Genomic DNA, 27,336 nt, shown 5'->3' with positions numbered 1-27,336 from the left:
AAAGTTTCTAAGCCTTTGTAAAGACCAGGTCATTTTTAACATGGCACCTATACGTAAAGCCTCTTTTTCCACATGACTGGAGCATACCGTTGCCTTAAGAAAATTCACAGATTTGAGGATTTTACAAAACATTAGTTGAAAAATACATTTTCATTGGAAAAGAAATGCCCAAAACACAATGAGAATTTTGGTCAACTGAAATCCCTTTTATTGTCAATACAGCACATATACTGAAACTGATAGAAATACAAAAGTTTCTCTTCTCCCTTTTTTTTTTTTATTGTGAAATATAGAATATGCTACGTACACCTCATACTTGAAATGATATAGACCCATGACTGAAATCTTCCAATTATCAGCCTTTGTTAATACATTCCTTTGGATGAGAAATCCACAGATGACCGGAAGGGATTTCACTCCGATCACTGAATGCATTTTTAAGAGTGTGACCTATTACAGTTGAACTGGAGTGAATTCAAAATGCTTTGAGAGATGAACTTGATGACAGAGCAACAAGTTCTTTTCAAGTGTCAAGGTGCACGATTCCAGCCCGGATACACATTTTGTCAAGAACCGTTCCATGTTGCCGAGCAACATATTTACTCTACATGTACTAAAGGTTACGTCCGCCAAAGGTCCAACAGAACGATAAAACGACAGACGCAATAAAAGATGCAACCTGCCTGGCAGAGGTAATTATGTAATCCAGTGTAGATCCACGAATCGTCATTCGCCGCTTTGACTCACAACATGTAAAACACCCTCATTTCCCCTGATTATCACAACCAGAATGCTCTGAACAACGTGGGGACAGAAAGGCAGAAGAAGCCACTCACAAAAATGCATCCTAACCTGCACACGAGTGTAGTAAAGTGGGAACAGAGGAACGCCAGAAAGTTTCAGTCGTGACAACATTGAGAGGAGATCATACACATCCTCACACTATAAACAAGCGGTAACATTTTACAACAGCTCACATTTGCAATTTGCTTCGAAGCGCACTTGAGACAAAAAAAAAAAAAAAAAAAAAACCCCAAAAGGCAGCCTTACCCACTAACATACGAACAAGCATCACTAGCACATTAAGAACCGAAGGTGCAACAGCTGCAGACCAGCAGTGACATTTTGGGTGACTCCTATTTTCCGTCCTCAAAAAGTATACAGCAACAAAAAGGCAGCTTGAGAAATCTCACGCTAACTCACTCACACACACACGTCTCTGAATTGTATTCCAACCAAACCTGGCCAGCTGCACGACTCTAACTTCAGGCCTTAAAATGCATGTTACATATGTGCATGCAATCATGTATGCGAGCCGACTACAACACGACGAGAATGACACGTTGATTCACTGGCCCTGAAATACTTCCTTGTTTCAATGGAACGGAGGTTAAGTCTTTAAAGATGCATTAAAATGTTGATTTAAAAAAAGAAAAAGAAAAATCTCAATGGTAAGAGCAGGCATTCAGAGTGAGAAGCGAGGCGTGAACATTCAGTCGACTTTCTTGCTGCGCAGTCGGAGTGTGTCCAGTAGGGATCTGCATGCGGAGCCAGAGTGTTGCGAGAGGAGCGTGAGGACCTTTCCGTGCATGAGGGTCAGCAGGGTCTGGTGGCCCGTTGCCCACACCCGATACCAAGGCCCATAAAAAGGATCAGACACGGCCGGGCACAGCATGTTGTTCAGGTTGACCTCTGTCGCCTGGAGGGGAACGGAGACAGGTTGAGTAGACGTGAGACCTAGTTTGATGTTTCAGTTGATTGGGGTTTTAGTAAATGTCATGGTTGACTTCACTGTGCTTGTCCTCATGAATCATTAATTTCCCTGGATTTCTTGACTTCCTGTAAATGGAATCAAGGATGAGTCCTCTACAACTTATTATGCGACTGCTGAGTGGTTCACATCTCGTTATCGCTGCAGATTTTTGCTGATCTTTTATTCATTGCTTCATTGGCTTTATAGCTGAGGAGGGTGGGATAAAAAAAAAAAATGCTTTGGAATATCTTAAAGCTAAACGTTCTGAGGTTTGTTTATGATGTGCGATATTTACAGATTAATCTGTGCACCATGATGACTAATTGTGCAATCAAGCAGCTGTAATTTGGCCTTTGTGCATATATATTAATGTAAAAAAAAAAAAAAGCTAATTAACTGGTATTCGGCCCAACATGATTCACTTATGTGAACTCTTATAGTTTGTGGCACATGTTTTGCAGTGACTCCCTGAGGTCTAGGTCACCCAATGCAAACGAGTTCTTGCTTCAGCATGCGTTTACTGCACTTGTTTTCTTACTTCTGCCTTTAGTTCGGTGAGAGAAGAACACTCAAAACTCTCCTCGGGCTGTTGCTCTGTTACAAATTCATCTCGGTTTCATTTACGCAAATCTCTTGAAATTGACCATTTCCAAATGACAAAGCATTTAGTTATTTAGTTTCAGTTTTTATTTTCTTTTTAACAAAATCTCTGAAATGACAACAAAAATGTTCATTATAAGCTTCATGGTTGTAAAGCCTTTGAAAGTGCTGTTGACATTAACTCTAAGTCTGACTTCATTCATCTCTGGGAATGATACCAGAGATAAAAGTGATGTGTGTTGCATACTGAAATATCACATATTGCCCAGCAGAGGGCACTATCTTACCAGGCCAAGGACCTGCAAGAAGAGGAAATGGTAGAGGAACAGGATGCCCGTGGCAAGCAGTGCCCACCACATGTCTCCCAAAGGCTCAGGCTTGTACGCACCTGAAAAAAGATCCACAAAGTTTATATGTTTGCAGACACAGAGAGAGAGAGCACATGCATGAAATGTGTCACATGTGGCCTGTTTAATACGCATACTGAAGGACCAAGTTATATTTCTGTACACTTCCCTGTTGGCATGTGTGTGCAACAAGTTATTTAAGCAAACACATCACACATACAGAAAAAAGATTAGCTGGATGTGCGTGTGTGTGTGTGTGTGTGTCACACCACCCTTTCCTGTTTCTCTACTGGTGGCATTTGTTAGAGTAATACCTGAGGGGAGGGCCTCAAACAACGCGCTCACATCGGAGCAGCCTCGATGGTGAAATTAATATTGCTTTTGGTCGGGTTCCAGTGTCACAGTGCAAAAGAACAATGAGGCAATTAAGGCCTCAAGAGTTTTGATTACTGCTTCTACCACTTTAAGTGGTCGATTTGACTAATTATCACAATCATAAGACTCAGATCAGTCTAAATTTTTTGGTCTTTTCAAGCTTTGCATTTCAACATTATTCACTTTTCTCCTCCAATATGTTCTTGTATTATTGTCAAAGGGATGTGGTGAAAGCATTTTCTTGGAAATACTAAAGAAAAAAAAATAATCCAGAATTTGATTGGCATGTAATCCAGGTGCATGACACACAGAGATGCTTCCCAACAAGCAGGACAGCACTGCAGCTGCAGAGCTGGAGGTGCTGTTGTTTCATACCTGCGAGCAAAGTGAGCTTTGCTTTACCCCAGAAGCTTATGATCTTTGCACTGCAACTTCACAGCTGTATTATATGAGCAGAGTGGCCCCTGCATCCCGTAGCTATGACAACAGGAGAAGCAGAATCCATTCCCTTGACACAACGTAAAAGAAAATCATATAAAAGCTCTCGTCTCAGTCCGAGTGTTTTTCCATTTCTTCCTCGGTTGCTTGTATGCATGTGGAAAAAGTTAGAAAAAAACAAAACGCTGACGTGAATCCACATAATGGTACACAGGAAAAACAGCGGGTACCTGCAGTATCGCTAATGTCACAGGCAAACAAAAAGTGCATCCACCCGTGGAGAAATACTGACATGGTATTATGACTTTGCTTAGCCACAATTTGAAAAGTAAATAATTCAGCGTGTGTATGTGACACTGGAAAGAAAAATTATTACGTCAGTCAGACTTTAAAAATGGATGTAAAAATGTTAGTTTGACCGAAATCATGTGAAAACCGAATCTCTCAAAGCCGCACTAACACACCAACATACTGTGGACGGAGCTCGATTTACTCCTGAATGCATATGCTCAAATTGTCTTGGGCGCTCTGCACACGCTCCATCGTTCCCGTCCTCAGCTTTAACCTCGAAACAACAGCAGGTTATCAGGAGAAGAAGAGCAAAAAATAACCAAAAGGGATAACGTGTGCCATTTTGTAAAAATAGTAAACGTACAAAATGTACAGAGCGTTAAAGCTGTCTGTTAATAATGCATTTATATGGGGACAAAGACAGTGGTCTAAATAAATGACCAGGTTGAACTCCAACCGTATCTAACCACAGTTTGAGTGAACTGCGCATGGAACTGCACTGATTGTGTGAATTTGGACAACCTACCTCCTTTCCTGAAAAGGTAGAGCGGTACCAAGTACAGCATTGAGTGCTGGATGTAGTAGATCTCCTTCTCAAATGGAAGCTGCAAAATAAACACAACAAACCATTTCTGATCCTTACAACACATGAGACAGGCGAGACAAAGCAAACAGGTCTGTCTCACAAGTATGCGACTGGTTGTAGTTAGTTATAATAACGTAAACAAAAAGATGAATGATGGAAAGTGTTTGTTCACAATAAGTTGGAAGCTCGTCTGTAAATGTGTAACAATACTTTAAAAAAAGCTCCTGAGGATCTGATGTAAATCAGCCGTTTAAAAGAAAGAAGGAAACTAACAGCAACGCAATGTTAACAGTTCCGTGAAGGCATACTTCCTCATTTGAGATAAACATCGGAGAGGGAAGTACAGATCAGACATTTGCACACATTTGCTTTACCGAGGTGAGAACTGTTCCAAGTTAATGGCATTGGACCTGCATGGAGATCATGTTACAACTTTCCATCCATTCAAGAGCTGAAACTGTCGAAATGCGACTTTACTTTGAAGTCAATGTGCTAAATAATGGGTCAGGTCCTCACCAGCAGTCACCACAAGAGCCTTTACAAAGATTTCATGCTACCTGATCTGATTCACTCAGATTTCCTTTACTTTGAAATAACAAGCCATGCTCAGAAAGTAATTCGTAACGCTTTCTTTCTACAACATTTCAATAAGATTAAAGTCAAGACTTATATCTGGCCTCTCCAAAATGGAAACAGCAGCACGAAACGGGCTAATTCTCTCCCAAGCATCACATTATCATTATTCATACAATTTGGTCTCATGTATCAACGAAGACTTTTCCAACAGCCACTGGCTGGATGTTCATCTACTGTAAGGACTGGTTCTATTTTCATTGAACAAGAAGACATTTTAAATGATTCTCAACAAGAAAGAGCTAAAATCAGTGCTAAGGGATAACACGCACCCTCCTGTTCAGCAGTCGTGAGTAAAACATATGAATGAATGAGTGAATGAAGGAAGACATCTATCCCTTGGAAAGCTATGAAACAGAACAAAGGCTTGCACCTGTGAATGAGATCTGACGATGATGGGTTACTTACCAGTCTGGTGTTGACTACAGGGAACATCAAAGCCAGTAGTGCTCCATTCAACATATGGACCTGCAGCCTGAAAACACGCAAGGCAAAAATCAAGCCAGTGACCAGGACAGTGGACGTGAAAAATCTGTCTGTGACTCCCAGGGAATTTTACCAATAATTTCCACATGTCATGCATCATAATACAGCCGACATATTAGGTCGAATCATTCAGTGGAACAGGTGGAGGACAGTGAAAACCAATCAGAGCGCTCGCTGACGCCGTTAGCAGCAGCTGCCTCTTATTCTTTGGCAGGGTAAGCTCCTTAAGGAAGAGTTGGTCGTTAAAGTCAGGTGGTCAGAGATGTTTTTCACATTATCCTGTGAGTCGTTTAAAATAGGGCTGGGCAACGATTAAAATATTAATCTAATTAATCACATGATTTCCCTGATTAATCACGATTAATCGCATGTGTACGCAAAATCCAAAGATGAATTCAAAAGTAGTGTATAGCTTTTAGCATTTAGTTTTATATTAAATGTGCTGCCATATGAATGAAAGTGCCATAACATTTGTTGTGCAAACACACTTTTAACATCAGCATTTTTATGTAGAAGCCTCCCACCACTGTCTGTTTCGTTGAATGACTTGCTGCTATCAGTTGTGTGTTTTACCTTTAAGTGATATTTTAGACTGGAACTACTACGGTGATGAGACAATTCAACTTGGCAGTGTTTACAGATGACTTTGGTTCTGTCGACTCCGCCGTCTGGAAGAACTTTAAAATGGAAATGGCCCAGTAAAACTTCCGTACCCTTCTCCATGTTTGGTGGATACGCCGATTACTTTCTTTTCCGGTTCCGCAGCAGACAGCAACAGACTTTTACAATAATAAAACAAGGGTGGTCCGTGGCGTGGTGGGTTGAGCAGGCGCCCCATGTACAGAGGCTATAGTCCTCGCTGCAGCTGGCCCCGGTTCGAGTTTCACATTGGACGGCCCTGTGCTGCGTGTCGTTCCCCCTCTCTCTGCCCCCTGCTTCCTGTCTCTCTGAACTTTCCTATCCATTAAAGGCACAAAAGCCCCCCAATTTATTATTATTTTTTTTAAATAAATAAAACCTGCGCTAATGCACGATAAAGTATTTATCGGCGTTAAATAATTAATGAGTTAACGCGATAATAACGAGTTAACTCGCCCAGCCCTAGTTTAAAAACAAACAAAGTTGCTGTTATGATTCGGAGAAATGTGTCTTCATTAGAAAATATGCGAATATATTTCAGCCACACATTCTGTCTACTCCTGCAGGGTCAAACTTGCTTATTTGACTTTTACGCACTCAACACAAGGAAACGGCTTTCTCTTGATGACGACCCAATTTAAAAGGCACAGGCACACATACTTAAGGCCCAGAAGTGTTGACCTACACACTTTCACACACGTGCTGCTCTTTTTGTCAAATGAGCCAAAATAACTGTTGTGACAGCTAAGGTCATTGGAAAAAACAGCAGCACTGTCATAATGTCACTTCAAATAAGCTCAGCTGTCACTCCAGGAAGCCTCTGGACTTCTTTAGAGACCACTTGAGTCAAACTCAAATTCACCACATTTGTGGATCATCAGCCACCTTTGCACTGTGCACAGTAATTCCCTTCATATAAAACATAATTGGTCTCTGACATAAATAATATTCATGCCATGACCTGAACACACATTTCTTTTCATGTATTAATCTGGGAATAATTACACCAAAATCTTTACATTTCCACATCTGTACGTGCAGCCTCACACGTGTCAGTGAACTTTAAATAAATCCTTTATTTAGAATCGATTACATCTTGGTGTGAATAACAAAGCCAACGTATGACTAAGATAAGAAAACAAAGGTGAAAAGTGAATGTCAGATATGTTTGAGCAGCAACTTTGGAGCCCAGATATTCTTTCCTTTACGTAAACTGGTCTAACGTCTGCAGTGCCATCCATTGCCAACTTAAATCAGGACTGTATGCACAGCTCTGCCACAGTTAAAAATCTGAGCAATTAACACCAAAATATGTGACATTATATGCAAAAGTCATTTCTTCCCCTCTAACCTTTGACCTTTGTAAACCTTTTGTTTGAATAAACAAAAATAAAAGTTTTGTGCATGTGATATTATTGCCTCAATTTAAATTCCAGTCTGGTTATTATATGGTTACGTTTTTTAGTCTTTTTTTGTAAACAGTCTTGTAGATGGCTGTTGTTGTGACCCATTAGTTAAACAGTCAGACTGCAACCGTCCTGGTCCAAAAAGCACAGAAAAGGCGAGTGTTGTGTTTTAACCGTTTCCGGTGCTTAAGGAAATAATGCAGTATACAGTCTTGAGCATTTCCAATAATTTGACTGCTCACTCGAACACAGATTTATCAGAACTTTACATGCATCACGTTACTGCCGATGCAGAGAAAACATCTCCAGCTTTTGAGCCTTCACATTTAAAGTTATCAACCGGTGGAACTCATAAAGGCTTTTACTGAGGAGCAGAGGTTTGAAGCAAAACATATCAGAATCTGTCTGAAACCGAAACATTTCTGGCATTCATGTCAGTGGGCAAGTTTGAAATATTGGTGAGCGCCAAGCAAAAAGAAGCAGACATATTGTGCAGGTGTGACTTGTTGTGAGCAAACACCAAACCAGACACTGCAGTCGTTCTCTGTGCAAATCCTGTTTGTATTAATAATTTCTGAGTAAGTCTCAGATCATGACCCTACAGGTGAAAATGTCCATGAATAATTTATTTCCCGGAGCAGAGGAGATGTAGAGGAGAGGAGACTCTAAACCCAAACAAAGGCATTGGAATAATTCTCTACAAAAGCTCAGTTTACTCTGCAGAAGCCCACAAATTATTACTATCAATGACAACAACAATCGCTTCTAAGTGGAAATAAAAATCCATTTGAATAAATTTAAATTTGTCTGTCCTTCACTTCATCTTAGATTCAAGATCTGCCTTCATGACAAGCTCCTCTGGCAGGTTTATAGCGAGGGAAGACGACTTAATAATTCATGACACTGAGATGTAGTTTTATGGTTAACACTAGAAACTTTGGCATCGCTTGAGATATATGTTGCCAAACAAACATTGTTCAGGTCAACAGGACATAAGTACAGACACAAAGCAGAGGTAAATGCACTCACCTAAACACAACCATCGCTGTTTTACATGGCGGGCAGGCCAGCAGGAAGATCTGTTGAAGGAACCGCAGAGAGATGACAAACCAAATCATTATACAGAACTCATACAGTCATTATATCAGCCTGAGGGCTTTTGGAGCTTCCAGCTGTAGGTGATGCCAGTAAATAAATAAAATAACCACTTTAACAACTGCTTACTCGTAAAATATGAGCAGAGGCCATGAACAGAACATACCACAGGCATAAGACTAATACATCTGACCTTCTGATTTCGATCGGAACTTGAATGAAGTGATAAAGAGGAAAGAATCCATCATGTGAAGTAACCCGATTCAATTCAACAAAATTATTTATAAAGCATGTGTGTTTTCACAGCTGATAATATTTGGTTTAAAAACACGGGACGCCAGCGTGGAATGATTTTCTACTCATACCCATTGTAGAAAATGCTTTGCATCAACACGGAGGCTGATTTCTTCAATGAAAACAGTGGTTACGATCTGTTATTTGCACTGTGACTGAGGGCGCATAGTGAAAACATGGATTGCTTCAAAACAACATCTGACAGACAGAAAAAAAAAAAAAGTTTGCTTCAAAGCTGGAGAAAGAATTACAAAAACAGCATTTGGCCACGATTTTTTCATTAGTTTTCCGGAATAAACCTCAGAACTGATCTGCTGCACACCTCCTGAGCCGATTGTAATGTCACACTTTTTTCACTCTATACGTCTTAAATCTTATCCAGACTTTGTTACCCAATCCCCACAGAGAAAATGAGCAAACCAACACACGAAAGTTATCAGAGTAACACAAGAAATATGGAATTTGTGTCTTAAAACACAATATGCCTGCCAAAGCTGATGGGTAGGGTCAGCCGCTGCAGTTTCCTTAGATGGATTACGGCTATCAGATGTCCGACTCAACGGATTTGCACTTCTGGGATAAGTCTGCAAACTGGTCACTTGTTTCAAGCGGCGTGTCCACCCTTCTCCTCTGCTTTCTCTGCGTTTCTGATTTAAAAATTCCCCGCAATAAAAGAAATAGCATTTAAGCAGGCAACCTGCTGACAATGGCAAATTCTGACGAAGATTGGATTCTGGCCATATGGCGGCCGCCGGACTGCTCACAATGGATGCTTGTAAAGACTTTTATTTCATTTAACAAGGAAGGCTGTTCCAGGAAGTCCTGCTCAAGATGGGAGCATAAAAAAATAAATAAATAAAAAAGACTTTCACAGAACCGCTTTGAATAAAAGACCTTTATGAATGTTTGTACAATTAAATGACACCGTCCAGTAATTAAACCATATGACAGCAACAGGTTTCCTTCAGGACAATTCTCAATTCACCTTTAAAAGTATGTAAAGAGGGCAGTGTTTGTTAGCTCAAGACATTTTGAATGTCATCATAAATAAGAAGAAAGCAGTTTTTTTCTCACCTCTGAGTGGTTTAAAATAGTTCAAGTTGTAGATCTAGTATCATACGGCCTGCTATATTAAGTCAGAAGGCCAGAAATGTAAGGATTGCCCATTTTGTGTTGTAATGGTCCTTTAAAAGAAATCCAAGCTGTCCTGTGAGCTCTAGTGTTTATATTATGAAGCTCTTGAATGAGATCAAGTCACATTTAGGCAGAAATCACCTTTCATTAACTGTATTTGGCCTTCAATCAGTTTTTGGCAGGTGAAAACTGATTGATAACTGCAAAACGCATCCAAATATGGGAAGCAAATACTATGAAGGGCCCAGATCAGATAAAAAACAATGCAGTCACGAGGATCTTTGCAAAAGTTATCATATCTTGAAATTCCATCATATATTGAAAATCCACCAATAGACTAAATCATATTCATTACAGTCTAATTTCCAAAGACAGGGCTCTACAAAGTCATCAGATATACCGAGCACAGATACATGTCTATCACGTAATTTTCTTTACGTGATGAATGTCAAACTTTCAAAGCTATAATTAGGTCTACATTACAATGCAGTTGTGTGTATCTGCATAGTATGATCGCTTAATCCAGAGAAAAGCAGACGGTTTCTCGCTACCGCTCAACGGGCTGCTGTGCGCGCTCCCGCGGCGGCAAATCAGATTCTGGCAGACAATCACTTTTTGGCACGACAGGTAAGGTACTGGCTTGATTAAATTAATTCTGGACTCTATATCCGACCACATGAAGACCTCGGGACACTTCGGTTTGGCTTTAGGGACCCTCTACTCACTACCACGTAAGTGTTATGTCGTTTGGAGTTGTAGAAGAGGTATAAAAATAGCGTTTTGTAGCGGTGACATGATTTGCCCCATTCACTTCCAGGCTAACGACTTTTGGCTAAAAACGGTCAAATCAAAATTCTCAAAACACATCCGAATGACATGATTTTGATGTCAACTCAACGTATGTACTTCCAACATCCCGTAAATTGATCTAAAGTGCATTTTACTCCGGATTATCCCTTTAAAGAGGAAAACTCTGACAGACATTTAAAGACAGCTGCAGTGAGACTGATTCATAACATTTTGTTTTTATGACGCATTCAAAAACAGCCACAGTGACCAGAGAGCCATACAAGAGAAACAATATATCAACACGATTAGCAGTTTCTAACCCTGCAGATAAATGATAAGTGAATTAAACAGTATAGCATTGGATAGAATGGGTGAAATAGAAATAAAATTCTGTTGCCACTCAACCATAGTAACAAAATGAGAATTTTAGAACATTTAAAATAATTAGAGGTCTGAGCCGCTCTGATTGGAAAAGGAAGATTAATCCGTTTCTAAGAAAAGTTTTTGTGACCTCAGCCGGCGCCCTGTTAAACACCTACATCAACTCAAGAAGCAGCTGCTCCAACTGAAAGGCAAGACAATGAAAAAGAGAAATAAGTCATTAAATGGATTACAAGAGAAATTATTCCAATATTTGGGGTACCAAAAGTGATAAGATCAGACAATGGTGCTCACTTCTCTTATGAAGAACTAAGAGAAATGGAACAGATGTTTGGAACTGGACATAAGCTCGGTGAAGTCTATCCCCCAGCTTCACAAGGACGAGTGGATAGAGCAAATAAGAACCATCAAAAAGGCCCAACAAACTCTGTGCAGACACAAAGTTAACTTGAGCTGAAGCTCTCCCTATGATGTTATTTAACCTGAGATTTACTCCAGATGCCACCATGAATGTTGTCAGGTTGTCCCACATGAGGCCTGGACAGGGAGAAAAGACTCTGTCCATTTACTACTGCACCAACAGGCTCACCCCCTGTTCTACGACAGTATGAAAACTTGTGTGAATAAGTGAAACAACTCAATAACACAGTGATGAGTATATCTCAACAGGTTACAGAAATACTCACTAAGGAACAGGACCGCCATACTTCACCTGTGTAAGTAGGAAACTGGGTCCTAAAGAAAGTCAACAAACGTAACTGGTCCTCTCCTCTGTGGACGGGAGACCAAACAAGGTAGCTGAAGCTACATCGGATTGTGTAAAGGTATGGTTGATAAGAGACAGACTGAGTAACTGGAGCCACAAGACTCACTGTACTCATGCTCCAGATCCCACCGAAAGAACACTGACTGAGGAACCTCACCTACTGACAAAGACTGCATCACTGCGACTAAAACTCTGAACAGACCACTGACGATGAAAACAGTAAGAAAACACTGCGTTGGAGATTAGACTGTAGTACCACAGTGGCAGTAACATCAATGGTTACAATCACTGCAATGCTCATTTTCATTCTCCGCCTGGGGTGGGAGAGTCAAACATTAAAAGCTCAATAGGCAATGTTTCTGATTCAACTGGAGCCGGAAAAAACTTAATGCTGATCCTGAACTGTTTGTGGACGGCTCAGCATCACAAAACACAGCCACTGGTAAGAATTTAAGAAAATTTAGTAGCAAGTAACAAGTGATAATTAAAGGTAGGGTAGGAGATCCTGGATTTTGAGTCCAGCGAAGCTGCATTTTGAAAATACACCGGTAAAAAGTCCCAACCCTTTTCTTCACTTTCCCCCCGAAGGCACGCCTCTAGAGTACATGAACGCGCACGAGCACGAAGGTGCACGAGCGCTGTTCTGACAGCAAGCATCGATCGTTGACATATTTAGTATTTAGTATATGATAACTATACGTTTAATAATGCTAGGTGCTAGCCAAGCTGGCTCTAGTTTAGCTTCCTTCCAAGCTTCTGGACGCGTAATTCGTTCACGGAGCAGGGTACGCGCACAGGGGGAAGGAGGGGAGGGAGGAGCAGATTGCAGTTTGATAGACGCATCAGAATCCAATCATCGTTAATGGTCCGTTCAGTATGATTGGATAGTGTTTTTCCTAGATTGTACGTTCTAGAGGCCACTAAAACTTTTCATATTTGTGTCAAAACTTTTAATTAATTGGTTGCAATGGGGGTGTGAAGAGTATTTCAAGCAATATGTAAAAAAATGTTCCAGAAAAAGATCCCCTACCCCACCTTTAAACTGATTATGCTGAAATTGTATCTTAACACGCTGAGCTGAATTAAGAGAGGACAGACCATATTTATCCTAAACAAGTAAATCAGTTAGTCTTTGAGAAGAAATGGCTGCTTTCTTCATGCTGTGCTGCTCCCAATATAAAATCTAACCACAAACATTTCTGTCCTGCAGCAGAGAGCAACACAGGAGCAGAAACTGCAGAGGAGCAGTTCGGCAATTAATTACTTCTCAAGTTTTCCCAACAAAATTCTGTGTGTTTTTGTCTTCTTTTGTCTTTGTTATGTGTTGTCTTATGTTGTGTCGCTGTGGTGATGTGTTCTCTAAATGATTTGAAGTTTTTTCCACAGCAAAAGGAAATTGATGGTACTGAATTCTGCAGTAATGCTGCACAGCATTGAGTCATATGAGCACACAAGGGTTATATCAACTGGCCAGTTGTTTTGTTTTGGGTTATTTTATTTTACTTTATTTTATTTTATGATTTTATTTGGTTGTTTTGGTTTTGGTTTGGGGGACATAAGAGAAATGATGAATTGGGCACTAGGATTGAACCTGTGCCCACTAGTGAGGACAAGAAAGACATGTCCTGAGTATAAGATACAGGGCAAATGAAAATTGCTCTGGTGTGCTGCATGATTTGTTCCCCGACTAATTATTAATCCACAGATTCAGAACCACTACAGGACTCACAGCCAAGCAACGGACAAGGAGTCCATCTGAAATTCTGGAAGGCCGTGCCCATCATGCCAAGATGATGGTTGAACAAGCACACAATCTTCAAGCACTGTCAACATAACACAGCGGAAATTCTCTCTTGAAATTGTCCTAAAAACAAGATTAGTTAGGGAAAAGGGATGCTGAAGATCCCTCAGGAAGTGACGTACTGGTGACCTCTCCTTCCAAGATTAGGTCCGGGTCAGAATGCTGAACTAATGTTCAGCCATGAGGAGAAACGAGCACCAAGCAGTGACAGGATTGGACCAGAAGAGACCACACGACTCGTCACGTGGACATCGTAAAAAATTGTATTGGTTCATCTGTTGTATTTCATGTAATCATTAAGCTGATTAATCATTTTGTGGGTATAAATCAACCAATCATTAGTATAACCATTGCCAGTGGGGTGACTCGGCTGTTTGGAGCGGGACCTTAGACTTTGAAAGGTAATGAGGTGGTCGGTCGCCAAGTGGAAACGGGGCCATAGGGGAATTTTTCCCGGTTCAGCCATCGGGTTTTCGCTCCTATTCGCTGCAAACGGTGGACGAGCCTGCTGGTAATGTTAATTGCCTTATGCACTGTTTGAGTTTCAAGATGTTAGAAATTTTTTGTAGCTTTGTTATTTATTATTATGTGTTATGATGGCACTTATGGGTGAGCAGGGCCTTGACACTGCTCAAACCACATGTAGTTTTCCACACAGAAGATGGGGTCGGGGCCACATTCACACAGAATAATATCAAGAAATATTTATACATGTAGTCCTTGCACACACGTAGAGGCGTGACACTTATAGTTTTAAAAAATGTGCTCATTTGCAGAGTTAAAATCAGTGAGTTATGAAGGTCTAACTCTCTCGGAAAGAGGTTCTGTTCCGAGCAAAATGATGGAATACTCCTGATAGAAAAGTTTTTGCTAACGCATTAGAATTGTTTATTATATTTATTATTTCCAGATGCCTGTGCAATGAAGACTTGCTTGCTGCTGATATAAACGCAAAGAAGAACAGCTTACACATAGACGCTTACCTAATGATGACAAAAAAATCTCCTCTCTGGTTGTACTGCACCTTAAAGTGGCCGCGGACTTGCAGTTTGGGGCCCTGCTAGGTTACAATACAGAATATGACACTCCGACCTCATTTTAAAGTTGACATGATTTGGCAGCCATGATAAACATGTGGTTAGTTGTTTATATGTAGAAATATGTACAAAGAATCAGTTTATAGCATTTGCTGTCTACCGGGTTCCACCGAAGAAAACTTACTTCAACACCATTTTGTTGGGAGGAACCGTTTCTTTTTACGATGCTTTGTACTGTCGAGACAATTGTGTGTAGCTTTAAGAAATACAAGTTGGACAAGGACAGCGGTCCAGTTAAATGGCCAAGTCGAGTTGTAACTGGAGCTCGACTCAACAGTGCACGAAACTGTGCTGTGTCGTACTTTTTGATACACGAAGCTTCAATACCATGTAAATCATACGTGTACAAAACCATCCATATGTTATAAATTGGCTTTATTCTTAGACTTTATGTATTCATATTCTGTAGTTCTCTAGATAATCTATGTTCCTAGTTTGTACGGTACACTCTGCTCATACAACGCAATGTATGTCCAACACTTTAAGATGACGTAGCGGGATAAAATAACTGGGTCAGATAAAGTGTCTCTTAGGACAGATAGGTCTGGTGCAGTAGATGCACGCCTGAAACAACAACACACACACACACACATCGCTTATCACATCCAAAGAACATGACGAAGACGGTGGATGGCCTGCTCACCCATATTGAGTAAATATTCAATGATGCGTTGTCAAATGTAGGTGCAACCTCTGAGATAAGGGTGAACATAAATATGAAATGTTTCCGGATCTCGGGACTTGGTCGGACGGATTTCATGCGGGAAACTGTCTCTCTGAGTCCAGCGCTGATACTTGACTTGTGACCTCCAATAAACACTTTGTTTAACTTAAGACTGCTCCAACTGGTTCTTGGGCTTCCAATATGAAGAATCGGGCTAACACATATCTGTGTTGGTTTGAATTCAAACAGTTTTTTTTTTCTTAACCTAAACCCATTAAAACACACCCAACTAGAATTATGTTGGATACTAAAAACTGAACTAATGATGTTTTGCTTATTTATTCAGTCCTGCTCCATTCTGCAACGTTACGTTACGTTACGTTACGTTACGTTACGTTACGTTACGTGCTCTAATGAGGGCGTAGACTGTAAGTTTTAGTTGGCAGCTGAGGGTCACCTTTGCAGTGTGTTCACAGTCTGTTTCTTTTCCCAGATGCTGGGTGTCCTGAGGAAGCGCAGAAGTGTGTACTGCCGTCGTTGGTTTGGTCTGCAAGGGCCCTTAGAGTTTGTCACGTCATGTAAACCAAGATGTTAATGACTCATCCTGCACTAGGGGTCGCTTATTAACTTCGTATCCAATGCAATGCTGGAACTGACCTATCACAGCAGAATGGGTTTTCTTTGGGAGAAGCATCCTCACTGGCTTCTGTTCACAGTAAAACTTTGTCATATGGATCCTTTTTTTTTTTTAAGTCATATCAAACCGAGAACAATATAACAATAGCAATAATCAGTTTAAAAAATTAAAAATCCATTATGAGTGAAACATTGAGTAATACATAATCAAGCAATCATGACATAAGTCCTCACACTCAGTTGTTGTCAAGACAACTTGCCACCATTCAGATTTCTTCAGTGTAACGACAATTTTTTAAGTAATTGAGAACCAACAATGTAGCTGCTGCTCGGAATAAAAATAGGGAAAAATTAAACCTCCACTTCATTCATTTGGCTTAAAAAGGCTTAATGGACTACCTACATTATCTAACTGTCTGGGCGGGATTGAAAGCTTGTGATAGGTGACACCAGCAGCTCCTAAAGTTGGTCAGAGAGTTATTAAATTCTGGGTTTCTGGGCATTATGAATTCAAAAGTTGTTCCTCAGAGAAAGACTTGCAACACTCAATCCAAGTGGCTAAGCTAATGTTAAGGCTTAAAAGATAAAGAGGTTTAGTTACTTTGTCAGTGTGTATTTACAGCAGCAGCCTATCACAGCTTTATTCAGAATGGCACTGTTGCTGTTCTCGCGAACAGAGGCCAAGTGTCTAAATTTGGTAACAGCTTGTTACCTTTAGAGAGGCAGGAAAGATGTGAGTGGCAAAGCACAAAAAAATTTGCATTATTAAAAGGAAGTTACTAGAAAAATGCCACAGTGAAAGTCTTTCTGTTTACTTTCATGGTAATGACAGCTATACACTGCTGGGTTCTAACAGTGACTGTTTTAGCTTATAAGGACATTCTGATGGGTGCTGCTTGTTTTTACACAGCAAAACTTTGGACTGTCGCATAATCTTTTATGTGTTTGGGCTCGGTTAAACATACTGTGGTCAAAGTAAGCATGTTACAAGTAGGAGAAGATGAAATTTAAAAAACAAAACAAAAAAAAAAAAGAGCAAATCTAATGTGACAGACTCTTCAGTCTAGAATTAGGATCAGTTCCTGTGCGGGAAGCTGCCCCGTGAAGTCACAATCTTATTTAGAGAGCAGGACCAAAGTGTAATCCACTGCTGTCTATAGACCAAGAGTAGAGCTTTGAATATAGATATGCACAGAGTTATCCCCGACTACTTGAAAACTAGGCATGCAGTGAAACGCTTAACACAAATGTCAGACTGATGCACCTTCAATCTCCTCTGCTCTAAAAACATCCCCTGAACGTCAACCCTCTGCCGCTAATTCTGGCAACCATGCTGCCGTATTACCTCTGGGAGAGCTGAGCCAGCCAGCTCCCGAAGTGAGCAGCTCCTGGATTGTTCAAAACATCACCCTTGTGATGCTTCAACATGCAGAAAAACTTGTGATTCCTTCCAATTTCTTAAGAATTAAGAAACCATGGTTCACAGTTGTTACGGCTGAATTTCTTTCTTTTTTTTTTTAACTGAGCTTTATTGAACATAGTTATAACACAAATATATGCCTGAACTACACCAACATTAGAACTGGTCACTGCTTAGCTGGAGCAGAAGCGCTTCTGGCACAAATTCACCTGCCGAGGTGCTTATCTGTTATGACAAACAGGTGTATCTTAGAGGAGTTATTCTCATTCAGTATTTATGACGGCTGAAGTGGGGCGTTAAGTATTTTGGGTGTACATAAAAAGCTCAGTCCAACAACCTGAAATACTTTTTTTTGGAGGTCTGTTTGAGTGAGATTAAGAGAATGTCCGGTAACCTAATGTAGTTTTGGAAAATCATCGCACAGTCAATGTTATCATTTATGAAAGTACTGTTAAATTTTATATTTAAAAAAAAAAAAAAAAAAAACAGATTAGAAAGGGATTGTACATGCTTTCACTTGAAGAAAATCGTTAAACTGATTGTCTCAATGCCAATGATGTTGGATGCATGTGTCTGTACAGCTGGAAACTGCAAACATAAAGTCATTGAGGGGAAAAACTGCCCCGGAGCAGTTTCATTCCACAAAGAAAGATGAAAACTGTAATGACGGTGGAATTATAATGATTTTAAGTATGGAGGGATACGCCAGTAATATGTTGAAACATCTGTCTCTGCAGCATGGGCTTAAATTCCAGATATGCTATGTATCTGACAGTCCTCGCACGAGTGTCTCTGCTTCCCTGTCACACAGCCCATCCAACACTGAGGCTAAATATCTGTTGCAGTACAAACAAATAATGTTATAAAAGCAGGCTTAGCTGACTTTTGCTTGGCGAACTCTATAAAAAAAAACAAAAAAAAACAAACAGCTAATTTCATTCATTTTGGATGATGACAGATTGTTGCAACAGCCGGCTCGACTCACCCATTAGCACCCAAACGGCAAAAGTTTCACGCTTGCTGCACTGGGAGGGAAAACGGTGAGTGAATAAAGTCTTACTGTGCAGCCGTGACATTTGAACTGAAAGGCATCATTTCTTAAACAGAAGAACAACCATAATTTCAGAGGGATTCTTGCTTTCTTAGAGGTTAGATATTTGTCTGCTAATTCATCGATAAGGGCAGACATAAACTTAACTTTACTGTGTTTTTGCACGACGTTCAGACTCGGATATTATAAAAGCTGTAATCTGTGTTGTCCTACTTTTTCTGACCACACAGGAGGTTCATCAGTTGTCAAAAAGGATATCAAAAAAAGACTGACACTGTTCCTGCTGCTTCCTGATACAGCTTACCATTTTCTGTTGATTTTTCTCCTTTTTCTTTTAAATGATTCTATTAGTAGTAACCTCTGGATCCATACAAATCACTGGGACTTATCTGCTTTTTGTAGATAAAGCAACATTCTTCATTTTCTTTTATTACCTCAATCCTACATGAGTGTGGCCTTCACACAGCAGATGCCTCATTTATAGTGACTGGGAACTGCACACTTAATAAGAGCAAGATTCCTCCCTTCTCCACAACACACTTCAGCAGAAGATTGTGGAGCTCAAAACTAAATTTCAAAGGTTTAGGGGCAAACGCTGAGGTAAATGTGCTGTGTGGAAGGGAGACCACTTAACTTTTTTATCTAAGACTTACAGACAAGAGCAAGCTTGTTAGCACCAGCAGGATTACCATGAAACATGAGACACATGTGGTAAAGATAAAAGCAATCTTCAAGTGGTACTTTTCCTTGGAACTCTCTCAACACAGAGCTCAGCACTCTGAGATGTATGTTGCCACCTGGTGATCTGCACTACTATCCAGATAGAACACCTCCTCAACCTCATGCCTCAGAGAAACCCAGCAGCGGATAAAAACATCAGACTATTAAGGAATAACTATGCTGGGAGAGAACACGTTTACCCTACTTATACAGGACCCTGAGCTCTTGCCTGATGACCTGGGGAACAGGGTGAGGTGTGAGAGGAAATGAGACAGTAAAAAGCTATAGACTGGGCCTCAGACTCTGACTGTGTGAGATGTTGCTATAAAAGATGTAAGCAGCACTTGCATTCCTGAGGACACAATCTCAGACTTGACAACAGAGGAGCAGTTGAAAGATTCAGCGGACCGATGGCACTGAAGACATGACTCTCACAGCCCGTTCGTTACATTTTATGGACAATTTCAGCCTTTTCTGTGACTGCAGACAGCTTTTTTGAAGGCAGGTGGAATTTACCTGAACAAGTTGGGAAAGAAACTCTGCTCCTTCTGCCATGGACAAGACAAACAAGCTCACTTACAACAGGAGGAAGAGATGACACAACGCAGCAGAAACCTCGGAGGACAGCTGTCTCAGCCCCTGGCCTGAAGCCTGTGATGAAGATCTTCCACCACACTCACCAGCTGCGACCATCCAGGATTCACGGATGGATTGCACCATATATATACACAAACTCCCTACACCCTCTACCATTTTAAATGATCATTAACATCTGTGCTCTACTTGGTTTTAGTTTGATTTCTTGAAGGGACTGACACGCCACTGACCAACAGAGTTCCATCCTTTTGTAGTCTTTCTGTAAAAACAGCAAAGTGGAAGTGTGGATCAATTCATCCAAATTCCCAGTAAAGCTGCTCTCATTCACATCTTCAATTTTTCTTTAGTTAGACAGCTAAACGTGTTAGAACTTGTGACTGGAAAGCAGCTCTTTAACGGTGCGTTCAGACCGGACGCGACGCACCGCGTTACTCGCGCGAGTTTGGCCGCGGGTGTAGTTGAATTTACTCGCCTTATTCACGCGAGTAAACAACGAGCGAATTTTCGCTCAAGGGGCTATCCATTTCATTCTCTCATCAACCATGGCTGATATAAGTACCATCGCGTCCTTGTACTTGCTGTGGCAGTCCGAGATTCGTTGGAAATGCACACGCCGTCGTGTCTGGGTCAGTGACATCACCCGGAGGTGCATTCAGCTCAGAGAATTTCACCCCCTTCTCCAGGAGTTGCGTCTGGAGGACGGCCGCTTCCAGCGGTATTTCAGGCTCACCAGGACCCAGTTTGATGACCTGCTCGGGAGGATGAATCACCTCCGGGTGATGTCACTGACCCAGACACGACTCCATTTCAGCTGCGGAGCGCCTGTCCATCTGTCTCCACGTCACTGTCGTCCAGAATCTCAACGCTGATAGGCTGTCGTAACGTGAATATTTCGGCAGTTGGATTTTCTGAACTCGCGCGAATTTGCATCTTGTCACTCGCGCGGCGGTATTCGCCTCATTCGCGCCGCCGGCTCAAATCCGCGTCTATTAGCGTCTTTGCATTGACTTTATATGTAATCACGTCGCGCGAAAGATTCCGGTCTGAACGCACCGTAAGACTAGCGATTGCTTAAAGTTGTTCCAGGCTGTCACTCCACTCTAATAAAATCCTGGTTTTATAACTGCAGCCTCATCTGACAAAAATCACCATTCAAGTAACTTAAATTTGGCTATATTTACATGTCAGAGCCACAATGTCTTGAACACTTTTTCAGTGCACAATGTTGCAGTGCTGGAAACACTTCAGTCAATAACTCAATTAACCTCCAGCGCATTTATAGCTACAAGAACAAAGCTCCCACAGTGTACCGGGCTTTAAATGTATTTCTAATTGGACTTACAGTGATCAGCACACTCATTATCTTCGGAAAAAACATTACCCTTCACTTTAACTGGGACTGGGTCATCTCTGTGCTGTCTATGTGCAGCTCCACCCCCCAAAGCTAAATGCTAAAAGCTGCATCGCATAAAGGAAAGAAAAAAAACCCATGGCTTTGGAGAGATTGTAGAGCACCTTTATTGATTTACCAACATAATCTGTGGGATATGAAATTAAGACTCACTACTATCGTCAACAGGCAAAAGTTTCAATTGTTCTCAGTCACCTTTTCAGGGGTCGACCAGCTTTGTCATCACTCTACTGAAGCGTCTGCAGCCACACACACACAAAAACAGTAAAAAGCATGATTGCATTTAGGATGATCAAAGCGGGCTGCATGCTGTTGTTGCATCATTACAAAAACACAATTAACTTTAATGGATGCTTCTCTCTACTCTACAGCGAAAAAAAAACAATCTTATCTGGAGATGGAGCAGGCTGAAAGTTTAATCCCACCATCTTTATTGTTTCCTGTTGCTATTCTGCTTCGCCTTTTAGTACGCTGAAAATATAAGAGTTGCGTGGAAGCAGCTGTGTCTTTTTTTTGATGTCCCAGGTGAGGACGGCGACAAAGCCAGCAGTCATTCGAGGACACGCTCACCAAACTGTCATGAACCCACCCATCCATCCATTTTCTATACCTGCTGAATCTTTCGGTCGGGTCGCGGTGGGGCTGGAGCTAATGCTGGGCGGTATGACCAAAAATACATATCACGGTATTTTTTCACGGTATATCACTGTATTTTTTTTTCATGCATAATTAGGTGTTCACAGCATTTTCTACAGATTGAGAACAGAATTAAAAATAAAAATAAAAATTCTTCAAAATAATTCCTTCGTTAATAATTGGTCACACAGAACTTTATTGTATTAATATTCACATCTTCATTGTAAACAAATTAATAACATAGCTAATTACACTGGTCGGACTGTTCAGCTCTGTTTCAGACTGATACCTCCAGTTCAGGCTGGTCCTCATCCTCAACACGTCTCTTTTTCAATCGCGGAAAATATTTTTCAATCCTCATCTGGATTGAAGCAGCAAACATTCAGTGTAAGAGTTTAAAAAAACTACTTTATTTGATTCACAGCTGCTAGTGTTTAGACCTCGACAACCCAACAACATTTTTTTTTTTTTTAACGGCAAACTTGCGACTAATTAACTCGCTTGTTTGCTATGGGTCGGGTCGGGACGGGACAACATTGTATTAAGAATATAAAATATTTTTATAGGACTTTTTAATGTGTGATTTTATAAAGTTGCATGTGATACCGACCTTTAGTGAATTTCGCCAGCCGTCTTCTTTCGGTTGAGCTAATCTAACGCGACGCTGAAGCTAGCAAGCTTCCAGGCATGATCACGCTGATGGAGACACACGCGGTGTGCACGGAGGGGAGCGGCTGTGTGGCTGTGTGTGTGTGTGTGTGTGTGTGTGTGTGTGTGAGTAGGCTATGTGAGAGAGACGCGTGACTGACAGAGAGACGGAGGGAGAGCAGGGAAAGGAAATGCAGCTTAACGAATACGAGTATTTTTTTAAATAGCGTTAAAAATAATAATAATAACGAAACGCAATATGTGGCGGCCGGTGTTGAATCTGTGGCGCACAGCCACGAATTAGTCTATGTGTGGGAAACACTGCTATCCACCTTCACCTTCGTGTAACGCAAGTGCTTATTACCACCGCGCACCCATAGACAGTAAACATGCTGTTTAGAAGCGCAACACTGAAAAGGGTCCCGTCTCAAACAATGTCGCGCGACGCAGCGTTCCCCCCCGTTGTGTAATCAAATACACCGGTATGGCGGTATATTAAAAATTCATATCATAACGAAATTATAAACCGGTATTCGGTGTGAACCGGTATACCGCCCAGCACTAGCTGGAGCCGATCCCAGCAGTCATTGCGCGAGAGGCGGGGTACACCCTGGACAGGCCGCCAGTCCATCACAGGGCCACACAGAGAACAACCACACTCACACTCAAGGACAATTTCTTTAGAGATACCTGTCATGAACCCTTTCAAATCAAAAGATTAGCGTCATCACAGTAGCCACAAATGTAGTAGAATTGTATCAGTTATGCTTAAATAATAATCACTTTCTCTAAAAATAAGAGTGGAGCTGGAACTTTTTATTTCTTTTTTTATTTACAAAAGGACAAATTATTTATAGATTGCCAGAGCTAATAGCTGATAAGTCACGCTTCCTTTCAACAAGTGGAGTCATAAAGTGTGGCGCTATCAGCCTTATCTGAACCACTGAGTCAACAATCTCTTCTGCCGGCTGCTACAGCTGATATAACGAATGAGGCTATAATCAACAAACAAGCTTATATCGTCTGTTAAGTTGATAATGAAAGGTTTGTGACTTGAAAAAAGCATGAAGCTTTTTGACAAGCCCTCATCCTTTGCTTGTCCTTTCAAAGCTGCTGCAGAAATTCCTGAGGCCTGTTCCACGGAGGGAGGAGTTCAAATTTCCTGTAGTGTGTGGAAAAATGTATCATCAGCCTATCTGCTAACAGTTCATTTTAAACGATCTGTATGTTCAGCCATGCAGGAAACCCTGGTGAGATCAACACAGGATCGAAGATTAGTTGATGTGGAGATACGAGGGTTGGGCGCGTCTCACCCGGCAGGACGTATAAAAAGGTCATTTTTGTCTTTTAGACGGCACATCAATGCTACTCTGCAGACATTACAATCCTTTAACCTTTATACCTTAAGAGCAATAATGATGGACAATATTTACACACTAATGACAAATTGAACCATTCACAGAATGAATCGTAGCTCAGTGTCACAACCGTTTTAGTTATGGAGATTAGATAAGGCATAAAGAAAGAACATTAACCAACAATAAAACCTTTTTAAGTCCAGGCCAAACTCAAATTATCCCTGTGTTGCACATCATCGCTGAGCATGGATTTAGGAAGAAAATTACTGAAAAGATAATCAAGAAAGTTCATGTGGCCTTTCTTATCATACCCATAAAGAGTTAAACCAAGCCCTCTGTATGCTGGCTTGCATGACATCCACACATGCATGTCATCTGCGCGTGATTTGTTTGTTTAAGGACCCATATCAGCTGGACTCACGTGGTAATGCGTGACGGTAAACTGATCATCCAGGCGTGTCCGTGGGACACGTCTCAGTGCGACTCCTCTTGTGCTATCTGGTGGAAACATACCAGGTATTTGTGTTGTCAGGTTTGAAAGATCCGGTCATCTCTCTTTGAATGCTTAGCTCACCCCGTGGGACAGTCTCACCTTGTATTGAACGATGCTTGCTTGCCTGCTGTTTCTGATATGTGCGAGAATGTTATAACTGATGCAGACCATCAATTTTCCACTCATTTTTTTCAGTACGCAGCACAGTCTGACCAGCATTACACATCAGCATACTGTTCATTTAGAAATAACACCACTGATTCTCAGTCCTGGATGAACTATGTGGGATTCATCCATATAAGCCACTGCTGTCTTGCAGACAGGTTTTAAGGAGTGTACTAAGCTGCGTGAGCTACAGCAACACTAGACTCTGCACTTCTCCCCAGGCATCATGGGAAAGTTTACAGGAAACCCCATTTTTCACCTGATCAAATGTCTGATAAAACTTATTTTCTGGACTCTTATCTTTGCCAGAGAGGACAAGAGGAACTGTTACTGGGCAGATCTTTGCAGTCCTTCATTGCTGTTTTCATCTGCTGATTTCTATCGGGTCTGAAAGAGATTAAAATGCACCAGCCACACCCATCCATGATGTGGATCCAATATCTGGGAGCTGCAGATCATAATATGAGTCAGTGTCAGGCAGACACAAAAATCCTCAACACAATTACCACTGCCAAGCGAGATCCAAGCGATGTTGCTGCAGGGCTACAAACATCACTGAGCTGCACACATCTTGCTCCAGCACGCCCCTGTTCTTAACCTGCAATAAAATAACACATGGAGCCCTCCCGATGAAAACAACTACGTCCTGTTAGCTTATTTTAAAAGTTGTGCAACTTCTTTTTACAACTATTTAGTTAATTTTCCTCGTCTGATCACACTCATGTCTCTGCGAGGGTGAAGAACACCTCTTAACCTTTTCATCATACATTAATGGACTCACGCTACCATCCTGTAAACCATCAGTGACCATTGGCTGTCGTGCAGCACGACCAACTCACTATTATTTGTTACTCATCCTCTGTATTTCATCTGCATGACAGATACATTAGCAAGCAGCCTGCTGTGTCCTGTTGCATGCGATCATGTGCCACGTAGGTCAGAAAACCAGGATGTGTAAAGGAAAAACATGCAGTCATTGTACAACTTGAGATTCAAATATACAAAACACATTTCAAAATGAAGTCCTCACCGACTCAAATATTGTGATTCAAACTTATAACTATCCATGTGATCTCTTAGTGGTTTTAAAGCTGTTTGTAACAATGCTTCTTTAAGTCGTAAATAATCTCAAGGGTTGAAATCAGATGACGACCAGCCCTGTTGCACATTTTAAGGGCTTGAGAAGCTACATCAATCTTCATTTCAGCCTCGTTCCAACTTTAAAAATGCAAACAAACAAGATTTTGAATAAAGACTCTGAAACGAACTTCAAAGCTTGCATTTTCCCTCTTTGCTTCTTGTTGTTGTTCATTTGTTCCTCCCTCAGGCTTTTAAGCATGTTGATGTGCCGGATAGTTAAATGCAAATGTTTTCCCCTTTTGTAGGTAGAAACGTTAAGGCTTGGACTCAACCATTGTCTGAGTTAGCAAATGAAATAATACTGAATCTAAGCCAGGACTGTGTAAAGTGTAGATTCAACGTCAAACACAACAAGCATGTTCAGTATTGTTTGAGGTTGTGTTGAGGCCTATCTCGAGGGAACAAAGTAATTATGTAACTCACGTTGTAAAATACCAACCACTGTGTTTTCTTGGTACTGAAGACCGGTGAGTTCAGAAGTACTTGAACACATAATGCACATGTTACAACACACAATCTGTAAACTTTGTCACTTAGTCTGTTTGAATGAAAAAGTAAATTAAGACCTTCAGTTTAAATTAGTTGGCAGTTTTTTTCACGTTAATAACCCATCACACATCAGGTATTGCCCTGCAGGGTCTTCCTTACCTGGACCATGGTCACGACATGGCAGGGATTCAGAAGATATATCACAGTCTTGGTCGCGAACTTGAACCCAACCTCCACTCCAAAAGTCATGCAAAGGGCAACCAGCAACAGGTTCTTGCCCAGACTGTCCTCTTTTGCCTTTGTGTTGTCTTTCCCGACCCCTCTGAGCTCTTTGGAGAGGTTAATTTTGCTCAGTGCAACACCAATCTCCACCAGGGAGATGAGGACGATGATCAGACTCTCACTGATGCGCTGCTGGGGCGCGATGAAGGCGGCACACTCGGGGCCCCCGTTGCCCTCAAACTTCGGGTCCACCCCGCCGTAGATCCAGTCCAGCAAGCTGTATATGTTATACCTGGACATATTCCTCTTCTCGTGTTGGAAAAGATACGAACAAGATGGAATAAAAGACGTCACACTGACTTCTTGACGAAACATGAACTGCGAGATTTTCCTGTCGTCGTTCGCCTCGTGGTTCAGAAACAGACATGTATCCACCGCCTTTTAGCTAGCTAAACTGTCGAACTGCCGAACTACCTCATCCGCAGACGGAGGAGGAACTTCAGCTCGCGACAGGAGGCAGCTGTTGTCAAGACTACCCGGAGCTGGTGTTTGGGGGCAGCAACAAGCCTCCCTCTTCTTCCACGTCCCTCAAACGCTTGCAAACCACGCTGGCTAACGGGTGCAGTCAAAGAGGAGTTGGGGTCATTTCAAGCAAGAAAGCACACTGTTTACAAGCTCTTAATCATATCATAAGCGAAAGCAGTTTGCTGGAGGTTGAGTTAGCATGTGTGGGCAATAGCACCGACACCGGATAGGTAGCTAGCTTAGCTTTCTA

At 41.3% G+C, this 27,336-nt stretch overlaps 1 protein-coding gene across 1 annotated transcript; it reads right to left on the bottom strand.

The window, feature by feature from the left end:
• Positions 1 to 185: 185 nt before the first annotated feature.
• Positions 186 to 27,336, bottom strand: tmem164 (transmembrane protein 164). The gene is made up of 6 exons (XM_075486324.1): positions 26,499 to 27,336; positions 8,584 to 8,633; positions 5,432 to 5,498; positions 4,331 to 4,409; positions 2,641 to 2,741; positions 186 to 1,699 (listed from the first exon to the last, which is right to left on the bottom strand). Exons 1-6 carry the CDS (start codon positions 26,934 to 26,936, stop codon positions 1,493 to 1,495), a joined length of 942 nt encoding a protein of 313 aa, XP_075342439.1. The 5' UTR covers positions 26,937 to 27,336; the 3' UTR covers positions 186 to 1,492.

This window comes from Odontesthes bonariensis, chromosome 16 (genome assembly GCF_027942865.1).
Source record: "Odontesthes bonariensis isolate fOdoBon6 chromosome 16, fOdoBon6.hap1, whole genome shotgun sequence".
Classification (NCBI taxonomy): Eukaryota; Metazoa; Chordata; class Actinopteri; order Atheriniformes; family Atherinopsidae; genus Odontesthes; species Odontesthes bonariensis.
The sequence above is the reverse complement of the archived record's forward strand: the minus strand, read 5'-3'. Positions and strand labels throughout refer to the sequence as shown.